Here is a 13417-nt window from a genome sequence, read left to right as displayed (position 1 = left end):
TTGTTTCATTTTTATGTAGATTACAAAAGTGTGCAAATTCAACAAAAGATACCAAAGTGAGAGGTAAGTACAACAATATAGGCAGCGAGTTTTATATGAGCCCGTGGTGCCCATGCTCCACCAGTATTTAGGAACATGGGCCCGGCTCCATCAATGTTTGAGCTTACCGCACTTTGCGGGTCCCTGCGCTTCAGGGGAACGCAGGGTCCAGGGCGGCCTAGGGGGTTAGCGAACGACCCGGCCCCACCCCACCCCATCCCGCTCCGCTCCGCCCCACCGGCTCCCGGTGTTGCTCGGGGGAGGGGGTGGAAGCTGGAAAGAGGCGGGGCAGGGGCTTGGGGGAAGGGGTGGAATGGGGACGGGGAGGGGGCAGAGCAGGGGCGGGCTGTGGCTGGGTCGCTTGCTGCTGCCAGTGCCAGGCCCCCCACTAATTCCCCAGGCTACCGTGGACCCTGCATCCCCGTGAAGCACGGAGACCCCCAAAGCACGGGGCCCAGGGCGGTTGCCCTGGTCCATCCTATGGATGAGATGGCTCTGTGTGGACCCGTTCTCGGAACCACCAAAAATTATACAAACCTGGCACCCATATACAGCAATGCTAATTTTTGCCAACATGAATTAATAATATTTGCTTGACGAAAGATAGTAAAGGCAATGGATATAATATTTCTTTTTCAGATCTTTTAATGTGTGGTGTGGCTTATCATCATGCTGGTATGGAACTATCTGATAGAAAAATAATTGAAGGAGCTTTTATCAGGGGAGACTTACCAGTGCTTTGTAAGTAAACTTAAACATTTGAAAGTCAAAATGTTACTATATTTTTTCTTTTTAAATATAGTGAGGAGATTAGTATTTGGAAAAAGTAAACGTTATGATTCTTTCACTTATTTTTATGACATGAAATCCATGATGATAGAGAGTATGGTTCTGCAGCCTGTATACGAGTAGGTCAATTTGTTTCAATAAGTATTTAGGACATTTTACATGCTACTACAGTATAAATGATACTAATACTCAGATGAGGCTGCATGACTGGGCCTGTACTTTAGGGTTTGATCCTGCATTCCTAAGTCCCATTAACTTCAGTTTTTCTTTTCCCTTCAGAAATAAATTATGGTCAGAATATTACTTCTTCATTGAGGAAGAATAATACCAGTTGAAAATGGAAAGCCAACTCTTTAGTTCTAATCATATTATCCTATTCTTCTTAAAGAAAATGGATTGAACATGTGAAAAATATTATCTAAATATGACCAGATTCTTCAAGTAAATCAACACACTTGTGATTTACTCAGACGTGAAAGTAACTTAAAGGACTTACCGGTACACAGGGCAGCCAGGCTCCTGGGCAAGATGGGGGGCAGCTCTGGGCCCTGGAAGGGGTGGGGCCTCGAGCAGAAGGGGCAGGGCTTATTTTCACCTCTGGATTTACTAATATGTCTTTTGTGTTTGACGCTGTGTGATGGGTGGCCAGGCATAGTAGTCAGACCCTAAAGTCTGCAGTTACAAGACAGGAGTCAAGAATCAGTTGAGTTGGGACACTGGGAGATCAGAATCAGGAGACAAACTAGAGATCAGAACACGAGTCGGGAACTAGAGTCAGGTTGGGTCCGGATACCAGATGTAAGGATCCGTGGACTAGAACCTAGGTCTGCAGATCCTGGGATAGCTGACATTCCCACAGTACCACTGGGAAGGCTTGCAGAGCCACATGCCAGGGAGCATTGTGGAAAGTAGGCATCACAGAAAGTACCTCCCAAATGACCCAGAGTGAGAGTACCCTGCAGCTCTCTGATTGATGAAGTGCACTATTTAACCCAGGTAGGTGCCCCAGGAAGTTGTCTGGGCAACCAAACAGACTTCTAGCCTGCTGCAACTCCAGACTTCACCTCATCTTCTGATCTCCGGTCTCTGATTCTAGCCTGACCCTGACTCTTGCTTATTGAACCCAGCTGTAGCGATTCCTCTGATCCCTGTTCATTGACTTCTATCCTTGACATGTGGACCCCAGCCCAGCTGTGATTGCTAGGCAAGACTGCCTAAACTCTGGTCCCTTACACCAGGGAGTCAGGAGCAGGGGACAAAATGGAAGTCAGGAACCACCAGTCAGGTGCCAGGAGTTAAGCAGGTCAGACTGCCAGGAGATCAAGCTGGGGAAGCACGAGTAGATAGTGGGGATTGGGACAAAGCAAGGGGGTGGAGCCTCGTTCAGATGGCTTCCTGTTGCTGGCTTCAGTAGGGACAGTGGGCCAAATAGCCACTTGGGGACTCCACAAATCAGACCTTAGGGGCAGAATCTCACCAATGGGGGTGGGCTTCATGGTTCTCAAGTAGGCTGTTGCCAGAATACTACCATGTGGAGGGTTGGAGCCTGGTTACTCCTATGCAGAGGTGGATTAAGCTTTTGTGGGGCCTAGGGCCCTGGGCCAGAGCAAGTGGTGGCCCCTCCCCACCCCTTCTGCCTGCAGTCGTCCCCCCCACGCACTTCTTCTGGGGAAATGGAGTTGGAGTGTGGGGGCTTGCCCCGCTCTGCCTGCCTGACATTCCTGGGGGGAGCAGGGTTGGGGTGTGGGGGCTTCCCCTGCTCCCCAGCAGGAGCACTGGGCAAGTGGAACGTGGCAAGTCCCTGCATCCCAACTCCATTCCCCAGCAGGAGCGTGGGGACCCCCATTTTTCCAGGGTCCCGTACAGGCCCAGTGGCTAATCTGCCACTGCTCTAATGAACCTTGTGGGCCTGGAGTTTGAGACTGGTGGGTCATGAAAAATACATTATTATGAGAATTATTTTAGTTACTATAGATGTGCATGTCACTTTACAAGCAAATTAAAAGACCCAAAAACTGTCCTCAAGTATACAGTCACTACAAAACAGGATGAAGTAATGGCTATATTCAAACAGTTCCTGAACTATTTGTATTGAATGATTAGCAATTACTTCAATGTGATTTTGGTACACAAGGAATGAAAGATTGGACCCTGATTTACCTGTAAATGTTAATAAATATTTAAATACACATATGTTGGCTATATTTAGTTTTAAGGGAGCATTTGACAACACAGAAATCATGATCAGATACACTGAAATACTGCATATGAATGTATATACAGATTATGGGCCCTATGAGCTCTTCAGTGCCCTTTCCTACCATTGATTTCATTAGAGTTGAGAGTGCTTAGCACCTCACAGGATTGGACCATATATTTGCTGCTTTATTTAAAATCTTGCTAGTACACCGAATACTGTTTATTATTAAATTAATATGCTTTAATCTGATTCAGTTACTACTAGTACCTTAGCTATGGGAGTAAATTTACCCGCACACCTGGTAGTTATAAAATCTACAATGCACTATGTTGGAGGAATGTTTCAAGAATACAGTGAAACAGATATTCTGCAAATGATTGGGAGAGCAGGGCGGCCTCAAGTAAGTTAACTGTGTATTTTATATTAATGCTTTCTAAATCTGGCTTAGTAAAAGCTACAGTATACACTTGACAAATAAATAAAAAATACCCACAACTTAAGGGATAGCATTTGCTTTTTAAAGATTTATTTGTAAGTGAATTATTGAGTTAAAATAATACTGAACAAAGAGAACTGTGCGACACTGTAGACAGATCAATGGAGATCTCCATTGATCTGTGTGCAACTGTAGTCCAAAAAGTAAGATGTTAGATTGCATAAGGAATGGAAAGTTGAATAATATGGCAAATATTATAATACCTTTTATATAAATTGTGCAGCTTCATTTGGAATAGTGTGTGTAGTACTGAGAAGGACATCACAGAGCTCTTGCATATTATTTAAATAGAACTAAAAGTTTTTGAAAATTATCTAGATCATTTGTGTTTTATGCTAAAAATCACACGGGTCATATTGTGTCTCCCTAAACCACTGGTTTTCAACCTGTGGTCTGCAGACCCCCAATTTCCAAAGGGGTCCACACCTCCATTAGAAACTTTTAAGAGGTCTGCAAATTTAAAAAGATTGAAATCCACTGCCATAAACTGTTTCTAAATGGATTAAATAATGTATTGTTGAATGTTACACATTAGCAGAAATTCCTGTACCTATGATGGTATGATCTCATTCTACTAGAGCTGTGGCAGCCTCTTTTGCTTGCCTTAAACAAGTCCCTGTTACTGAAATTTCCAGGGCTGCAACGTGGAGTTTTTCATCAAGTGCTTGCTCATGTCCATTCCATTAGGTAGGTGTCTGCTTGCCCCGAGCACTGCCACTGGAAAATTTTCCCTCAGTGGTATCCATCAGCTCTGCTGCCCCCTGGAGTCGCATGCTCCTAGGACCAGTATAAAGGGTCCTGCCAGGAGTCGCAGCCCTCTCAGTTCCTTCTTACTGCCTGTGACCGTCGCTGGAACTACCTTATCCTTGCAATCTGCAAGTACACCTTTAGTGGACTTTTTCAACCCTATATTGTATATAGTTATCTCTTTTTGTTAGTAGTTAAATTTCTGTTATTAGATAGATTAGTGGAGTTAGTCTCTGCCTGGTGCTGGGGCATGCCTTGGTCTCCAGGTTTTAAGTCTTGTGCCTCGTGCCACAAGCCTATGCCTGTGAGTGACACCCATTCCAGTTGCCTTAAGTGACTGGGGGAAGCTCACATATAAGAACATTGTAAGATCTGTAAAGACTTCAGGCCCTGCACCAAAAAGGATACAGACTCCAGACTGAGATTTATCCTAATGGAGGCAGCGCTAAGGCCTCCATCAGCACCGGACCACTCAGACTTGGCACCAAGCACTTCAGTCTCAATAAGGAGTGCTCCAGCTACTCTTTGAGATCCTCAGCGCTGTTCTTCATCACTGGCACTGAGAAAAGATGCTCCTTCTACCTTTCGAGAGCCTTGGCACCATCCACCATCTCCGGTGCCAAAGAAAAATGCTCCAGTGAGAGAACCTCAGCACCACGCTCCGTCACTGGTACCGAGGAAGAAATAGAAGACTGATAGTGGTTTATCCCCATCCCCGAGGTCAGCGGGCCAGGGAAACACTAGTAGAGCGCGACCTGCGTTGGGACACTCCACAGCTTCAACAACCTGTGCAGTGCCGTTGACTCCAGCCCCAGAGTGGGTACTGTTGAGTCCTGTACCAATGAACTCACCACTGCAGGAGAGCCACTGGAGATACTTTGTTGGCAGTACTGTCAACGCCAGACACATTTGCCGCAGTGAGAGACCTACTCACACTGCCAGTACCAGCGTCTCCAGCTATGCAGGAGCTGACAGCAGTGGCCCTGATGGGAAACAACTTCAGCGGCATTGAGGCCCCAGGTGTCTTCAAAAGAGAAACAGTCCCTCTCAGCACTGCTCGCTGGCACTGATTAGCACCGCTCCTCCCTTGTCTTCAGGAGGGGAGTCTTCGGAGACAGAGTCGAAGGCTGAGTCATATGCCTCTCGCAGGAACTGACTCCGTCACTCCAATTAGCACTATCCTGCCATGGACCCAAGCCAAGGCATCCCATCCACAGTGTGGCCCCCGGGGCAGTGGCAGATGCAGTACAGTGGCCATTCTGGGACCCCTGAGCTTTCCAGACAATGCAGAGGACTCGTTGCAGAAGGTCATACTCCATGGTGTCTGAGTCCAGAGCACTTCCACTGCTCCACTCAGAGCAGGACCCAGGCTTCAGTACTGAGGCCAGTGCCAAATAGCAAGAGCCAGCACCTTGAGACCTGTCTGGTGCTGAGTGTGAAGAACAGTGCCCCCTACCAGTACAGGCTTCCTCCTCTTCTCCTCATGAGACTGGAGTGGGAGCAGATGTAGCACCCTCCCAGGATGATTACAAGGCTCATCAGAAGCTCCTTAAGAGAGGGGCTCAAGAACTGGAGATCCAAGTAGAAGAGATCAGGGAGTCCTCCCATGCTCTAGTGGACATTCTAATAGTCACAGCCCATCAAGAGTGGCATTGCCCCTTAACAAGGCCATTATGGACCCCATCAAGGCATTATGGCAGGCCCCAGCATCTCTTCAGCCAACAGCAAAGAAAACTGAAAACAAATACTTTATCCCAGCTAAGGGTTGTGAGTTTCTTTTACACATATCCACCACAGGGCTTTTTGGTGGTGTCAACAGCCAATGAGTGGGAAAAACGGGCTACAGGGGCCAACCCCCAATTAGACCTTTTTGGCAGAGAGAGCTGTTCAACAGGGGGCCTCCAGCTCAGGATCATGAATCAGCAGGCATTCCTGGGCAAGTACAATTTTAATTTCTGGGATTCCATGCTGAAATTTAAGGAGTTATTACCCCAGGAGTCCAGACAAGAATTTGCAGCTCCTGTGGAGAAAGGCAAATTGGTGAAAAGGCATCCTTGCAAGCAGCCTTGGATAATGCAGACTCTGCAGTCCAATCTATGGCCTCAGCGGTGGCAATGCACAGAAGCTCATGGTTTCAATCCTCGGGCATGCTGCATGTGGTCCAACAGACCTTGCAGGACCTTCCTTTTGTGGGCACATCACCCTTTTCTGAGCAGACAGACTCCAAGCTGCACAGCCTAAAGGACTCAAGAGCCACTATACAAGGGTTTGCCGGGCTCAACCCCCTCCGGAGCGGTGGGGAGCCACACCGGCTCCCTACACACAGTTAAGGTTCGGGGGAATTAGTCTGGCTGCGGGGTCTTCCTTGGCAGCCCTTGCAGAACTAGAACAAATACCGTAAGCCCAGGCCCTGGGTCAGGGCAGGGCAACAAGGAGTCTGATGCTCAGGCCCTCAGGCAGGACTGAGCAACCACAATACAATAGAAATAGGTCCATCTCCTGGGTCAGGGCGGGGCAACAGTGAGTCAGGGGCTCAGGCCCTTAGGCAGGGCTGAGCAACAACAGTACAATTAGTAGCAAGCCCAGGCCCTAGGGCAGGGCAGGGCAGTACAGAGTCAGGAGCTCAGGCCCTCAGGCAGGGCTGAGCAACAACAGTAGGCCCAAGCCTCCACAGGCCTGGGAGACTGCCACCCACAAGTTGGGTGGCAGGGGGGACGCAGGCCCTCCCACTCCACTGCGTCCCAGCTCGGGGCCCTAGCAGAGGCAGACGACCCGCTGCTGTGTCAGTGGGGATCCTGGCCGCAACACACTGACATGGGCTCTGGTAGTGCTGTAGCCAGACTAGGGTCGACTGCCCCCGGGCTACTTTCAGACTGCCCCTTGGGTAGCACATGGGTCAGGGTGTTGTCCTCTGGGGGGTCCAGCACTATGGGTTCTTCCGGGTAGCGAGCGCAGGGCAAGTGTGCCTTGGGCCGCGGGGTTTTCCCAGTCACGGGCTAGGCTGGAGGCGTCTGGCCTCTCCAGCAGCTGGGTCCTTACTGAGCTCTGAGGGTGAGCCTTTATACTTCCGGGTCACCACCTGACCCTCAGAGGGGCGGGCTCAGAGCTCCCTAGCTCGGCCCACTCCGGCCTCCGGATGGGCTCGTCCCTCTCCAGGATGGTGGGGAGCCACACCGACTCACTACAGCTACTCTGAAGTTTCTAGGACTTTATACACTGGCACCCACAAGGAAACATTATAAGCCTTAACTGGCTGCTCGATTCTTCCCACCACTTGCCCGGCAAGACTACCAAAAGGAAAGGAGCAGGAGCTTTAGGAGAAGACCTCTGCCCCCATCCTCATCCACATCTACGCCTTGCCCCGCCTCTCCTTCCCCCTCCCCCCCGACACTCTGGTAGGTCCGAGCAGGCCTTTTGATGGGACGCTTGAGGACGACATACCAGGATAGAATTTGGATCCAGCCTCTCCAGTTTTTGTGGACTGTTTATCCCATTTCAGTCAGTCGTGGGCCTGCATTACAACAGACGACTGGCTGCTAAGCATAATAGCAGTGGGATACATTCTTTAGTTCAGTTGTTCCCACCCTCCCCATCCCTTTTCAGGGACCTTTCACATGAGCTACTTCTAGCCCAAGAGGTGCAGTCACTCCTAAGGGTGGGAGCCATGGAAGAGGTTCCACCAGAGTTAGAGGGCTGATGAATTCTACTCCTGATATTTCCTTATCCCGAAAGCCAACGGCAGGCTCAAACCAATTCTGGACCTGCAAAAGCTCAGCAGATACATGAAGAAGCCAAAGTTCTGCATGGTCTCCTTGGCTTCCATTATCCCTTCCGTGGATCCTGGGGACTAGTACACCACCCTTGATTTGAAGGATGCTTGCTTGCTTGCTTCCATATCTCGATCTTTCAGGAACACCGAAGGTTCCTCAGGTTCATCGTGAACCACATGCGCTACCAATTTGCAGTTTTCCAATATGGCCTGCCAGCAACCCTCGAAGTGCATGGCGGTCGTTGCAGCCTTCCTGAGGAGACAAGGGGCTCGGGTCTACCATTACCTTGGTGACTGGCTGGTCAGAGGTTAGACCAATGGCCAGGTGGAGTCTGACATAAAGTTAATCCAGTCAACATTCAGGACTTGGGTCTGCTGATAAACGTTCAGAAGTCTACCCTCTCCCTAGTTCAGAGGATAGAGTTTATCGGGGTGATCCTCAACTCTGTCCAAGCCAGAACTTTCCTGCCAGAAGCACAGTTCCAAGCAATAGTGCTGCTTATAGAGAACCTCAGAGATCACTCCATCACTACAGCGAGGAACTTCTTGAAGCTCCTGGGCCACATGGCCTCATGCACGTAAGTGGTGCAGCATGTGAGACTTCAACTAAGACCTCTCCAGGCATGGCTGGCGTCCGTATACTCGTCAAACCGACACTGTTTGGACACAGTTATCACGGTTCCCTGTCGGTGATCACCTCTCTCAATTGGTGGTTAAACCTGCTGACCCCAACCATCTGTGTCTCTCATTACAGATGCTTCAGTGATAGGCTGGGGTGCTCTTCTGTGTTCCCTCAGAACTCAGAGCCTTTGGTCTCTGGAAGAGCGCTCGCTACACACATCAATGTCTGGGGGCTCAGAGCAGTTTGCTTGTCATGCCAGGCATTCCAGACCCATTTGGTGGGCAAGATGTGTCAGTTCTCACAGACAACATGATGGTGATGTTTTATATCAATAGGCAGGGAGGAGCATGCTCCTCTCACCTGTGCCAGGAAATACTTCGCTTGTGGGATTTCTGCATAACGCACTCGATCCACTCCAGGCCTCCTATCTGCTGAGATCACAGAACGAGCTAGCGGATCACCTCAGCAGATTCGTCCAGATGTTGTGAACACCATTTTCCAGAGATGGGGAACTCCCCAAATGGATCTGTTCGTGACAACGCACAACAGGAAGTGTCTCCAATTCTGTTCCCTCCTGGGTAACAGCCCCGGATCTCTTGCAGACACCTTCCTTATTCCCTACACGGGTCATCTCTTCTATGCGTTTCCTCCTATTCCTCTAATACACAAAGTCTTGCTGAGGATCAGAAAGGACAAAGCGTGGGTCATCCTGATAGCCCTCTCTGCTCTACCTGTCCTGGAAGGTGACCTTCCTGGTGAACATTATTTGTGCCAGAAGTGTCTTAGAGGTCTGGGCCCTTACTTCAGAACCACCATAACATGGTATTCTTCGAGGACAAGGTCCAATTGCGTCCTCATCCAGTTTTCCTTCCAAAGATGGTTTCCCAGTTCCATAGTAACCAGGATATCTTCCTACTGGTCTTCTATCCAAAACCACATGCCAACAGAGAAGAACAGAGGTTCCACTCGCTAGACATCAGATGTGCACTGGCTTTCTACATAGAAAGGACTAAGCCATTTTGGAAAACTACTCAACTATTCGTGGCCTGTGCAGACAGGATGAAAGGTCTTCCCATCTCAACCCAGAGTATTTCATTGTGGATCACATCCTACATCAGCACATGCTATGACCTCGCAAAGGTCCCTGCACCAGCTGCCCTGACAGCACATTCCACAAGGGCCCAAGCATCTTTGGCAGCATTTGTAGCACAGGTTCCTATCCAGAACGTTTGTAGAGCTGCAATATGGTTGTCGGTTCACACTTTCACTTTTCACTACCCCATCACCCAACAGGCTAAAGATGATGCTGGATTTGGCAGAGCAGTGTTGCAGTCAGCTGGTCAATAAACTCTGAATCCTCCATTTGCAACTGCCAGAGAGTCACCTACATGAAATGGACATGAGCAAGCACTCAAAGAAGAAAAATAGTTACTACCTTTCCATAACTGTTCTTTGAGATGTGTTGCTCCTGCCCATTCCAAGACCTTCCTTCCTATCCCTCTGTTGGAGTTGGCCAGCAAGAAGGAACTGAGGGGGTTGTGGGTCAGCAGGACCTTTTATACCGGTGCTGAGTGTGCGACTCCAAGGGCCACCAGAGCCGACCTAACGGATACCTCTGAGGGAAAACTTTCCAGTGGCTATGCTCAGAATGAGCACATGCCTACCTACATTGGAATGGACATGAGCAACACATCTCTAAGAACAGCAGTTGTGGAAAGGTTAGTAACCGTTTTTTATGTTCACACATTTAGTAAACATTATTCTCTCAATTTGGCTTCCAGGGCAGACATTAGATGTCACAGCAGTGCTTCAGTCACTATTCAGTTAGGACTTTGTTCTCTCCTTTAGGTTATTTTCAGTACTGTTTATAAAACTACCCGTGAGTGGGAATACACAGAGCCATTCGAACAAGAAATGAAGATTACTTACTTGTAACTGGAATTCTTTGAAATGGCTCTGCATATTCACACTTTCTTCCTGTCTTCTGCTCTTTCTTAGGGTCCTATTGTTCTGTATCTCTGGGATGGTGGCGGAAGGAACACAGGTGGTAGAGGGCGCTGCAGCCTCTTCTATAGCCTCATCCTCAGAATATTAAGAAATGCAGAGAGGAGGAGTAGGAAGGGTTGCGTGAGCATTCTAACAGACACTGCTTGGAGAAGGTTCTACTATTAGGCACCACTAGGAGGCGCAATACCCATAAGTATGAATAAGCGGAGCCATCTCAAAGAACTCTAGTTACAAGTAATCTTCACTTCTTTGAGAATTTGGCCATTAGTATATTCCACAATCCAGCTTCCTTCCCCTGTGCTATGGAGTCCTGTACAGCTGGAATTCTGTGGTGGTTGGCTTGCTCTGCCCTGTATGCTGTTGGTAAGGGGCATGAGAACACTTTGGGCATGTGTGCCTCCCAATGGACACTGCTGGACAAAAGACTCTGCTCCTGGAGCACACATAAATGATAACTGGAATATATATGTGGACAAGACATCTTTAAGAACTCCGATTACTGTACATATAAATAATTCTTCTTTCTTATCTTTGGCCATTTAAAAAAAAGATACATGATTTTGCTGCTAGAGGTCCTGATTCAGAAAGATACTTAAGCATATGCCTAACTTTAAGCATGTGCTTAAATTCTTATACTGAATTAGGAAGAGTTATTTGATTCAGGGCTGTTTTCATATGTACCATATACACTGATCCAAATGAAAAAACTTGGAAAATTCCCATACAAAAATTAACAATATACATTTAGCTTTATATTTCCAATTCTGAACAAAGCAAGAGGGAAAGTGAAGGTTGGGTGCTGAGTACATGAGGTAACTTGATAGTGAGTAATGAAGTCAGTAGGGCACTTGGTGTATCTCTTAATGGTTCATTTCCAGGCTTTTTAACATTTGGCAATAATTAATGAGATTATCAGTGTCAAGAATTGGTTTTCTGAGCTTGTGTTTAATAATCATTCATTTAAGAGCTGCTTCCCACTTGAGGGAGGAATTGACAATCTCGCTAATCATAAGACTAATGTCCAGCACTGCAGAGTGCATTGAACGACTACAAAGTGAATTCTCTCCAGTCCTTCTCATTCAGAAGGATTGTGGTGGTGACATGCAGCTTGGGTGAGGTGGGATGTGGAAATCACTTGACTGAGGTTAATGGATTTTTCCAAATGCGTATTTGTCCACAGGATAAGTGGGATTCTCTTTTGTGTATGCACAGTATTGTTTAACAACTGTGCAAAATTTCATTGATCCTAATACTGTCTATAGTATATGCGTGTTACAGCAAATAGGTTAGTAGCGCCAGCCCAAATGCAAACAATTATTTTTTTTAAAGTTCAGGTACTGTTCAATGTGCAAATGGATTTGTCTTTCAGTTGTTGATGCCTTGGCATTCCTCAACAGGTTAAACATAACATTTTTAAAATACATTTTGAATTGTTACCAAAGATATGAAATGCATATTTTAGGTGTTTCTTGCTAAATCTTAAAGTACTTTTTTTTTCAGTTTGACATTACAGCTACAGCAGTTATCTTGACTAGGTTAAGTACAAGAGAGAAATATGTACAGCTGTTAAATGGTGCAGATACAATAGAAAGCAGGTAACTAAGTAATTTTGCTACAAGCATACTGATGGATAGAACCAACAAAATGTATTTTCTTGTTCTTTTGGCTTATCATCCCACGGTTTATAAAAAAACAGGTTTATGGGGAAATCATATAGAGGTACACCAGAGGTGGAAACTTCATTTTATCTATTCAGTGACTGAGAGAATATTAACCAACAAGAAAAGCAAACAATATTTAGATAGTGCAAAAAAGTAATCACAGAAGCTTTCTTGTAGTATTTTTTTTAAAGAATCAGTTTTTAATTGAGAAAAATAAATTCTGTAATTTGGGCATCTATCCTGTACATTTAAAACATCATAGATATCTACCAAACACTCCAATCCTGAGCCCATTTCCTTTCCAGTAGTCCAAGAAAAAAAGATGAACTTTGCAGTGTTCCCATACGTGATGGGGTATACCTACCCCACACTGGGATGGAGGGGATTAATCCCAGGCTCTGGGCCAAGGAAGCTGCACCCTGTCATCTCTGCTGGGCATGCTCCAACTGGAATCACAGTATAAGAGGGAGCAGTTCCACTCAGTCTGGGCTGACTGAGGAGGAGAGCAGATGTGTGCTGCAGGCTCCTGTCAGGAAGCTGCTGGAGCCCCAGGCTGCAGAGGCTGACTGCGCTGAAGCCACTGCAGACACCCAGTTGACCGCCGAGGATGACAGAAAAGAGTTTGCTGATGCTGGGAGGCTACCAATGCTGGAAGTGAGGGTAGGAAGTGATGCAGGGAATGGAATGGCTGCAGAAAGAGACCGAGCCTAAACACAGGAGAATCGGTTCCTCGGGGCCCTGGGTTGGGACCCAGTGGAGTAGGTTGGGCCTGAGTCCCCTTATTCTGCACCATACCCACCACTCAATGAGGTCACCGCTCGAAGGCGCGAGCTGTACTGCCTTGAATCGAAGGGCAGCTGCTTAGACTCTGGCCTCTGGGTCACACTGCCTTGAACCAAATGGCAGCTTTTTAGACTCTGGCTAGTGAGCCTTGCTGTCCTAAATCCTGGGACAGCCCAACTGACTCTGGCCATTGGACCATACCGCCCTGAGAAGGGCAGCTATTTAGACTTTGGCCACTGGGCCTTGCTGTCCTGAACATCGGGACCACGTGACTGACTCTGGCAATTGGACCATATTACACTGA

At 47.5% G+C, this 13417-nt stretch overlaps 1 protein-coding gene across 1 annotated transcript in view; it reads left to right on the top strand.

Annotated features, from left to right (window-relative positions):
* HFM1 (helicase for meiosis 1) overlaps positions 1-13417 on the top strand; it is a 98793-nt gene that overhangs the window by 45866 nt on the left and 39510 nt on the right. The window contains exons 14-17 of the mRNA XM_065554242.1: positions 20-63; positions 679-780; positions 3283-3428; positions 12170-12264. Coding sequence (XP_065410314.1) covers positions 20-63; positions 679-780; positions 3283-3428; positions 12170-12264 — 387 coding nt within the window. The remainder of the gene's footprint in view (positions 1-19; positions 64-678; positions 781-3282; positions 3429-12169; positions 12265-13417) is intronic.

The sequence above is a fragment of the Chrysemys picta genome, chromosome 8 (assembly GCF_011386835.1).
Source record: "Chrysemys picta bellii isolate R12L10 chromosome 8, ASM1138683v2, whole genome shotgun sequence".
Lineage (NCBI taxonomy): Eukaryota > Metazoa > Chordata > Testudines > Emydidae > Chrysemys > Chrysemys picta.
Note: the sequence above shows the minus strand (reverse complement) of the source record. Positions and strands in the feature narration are given on the sequence as shown.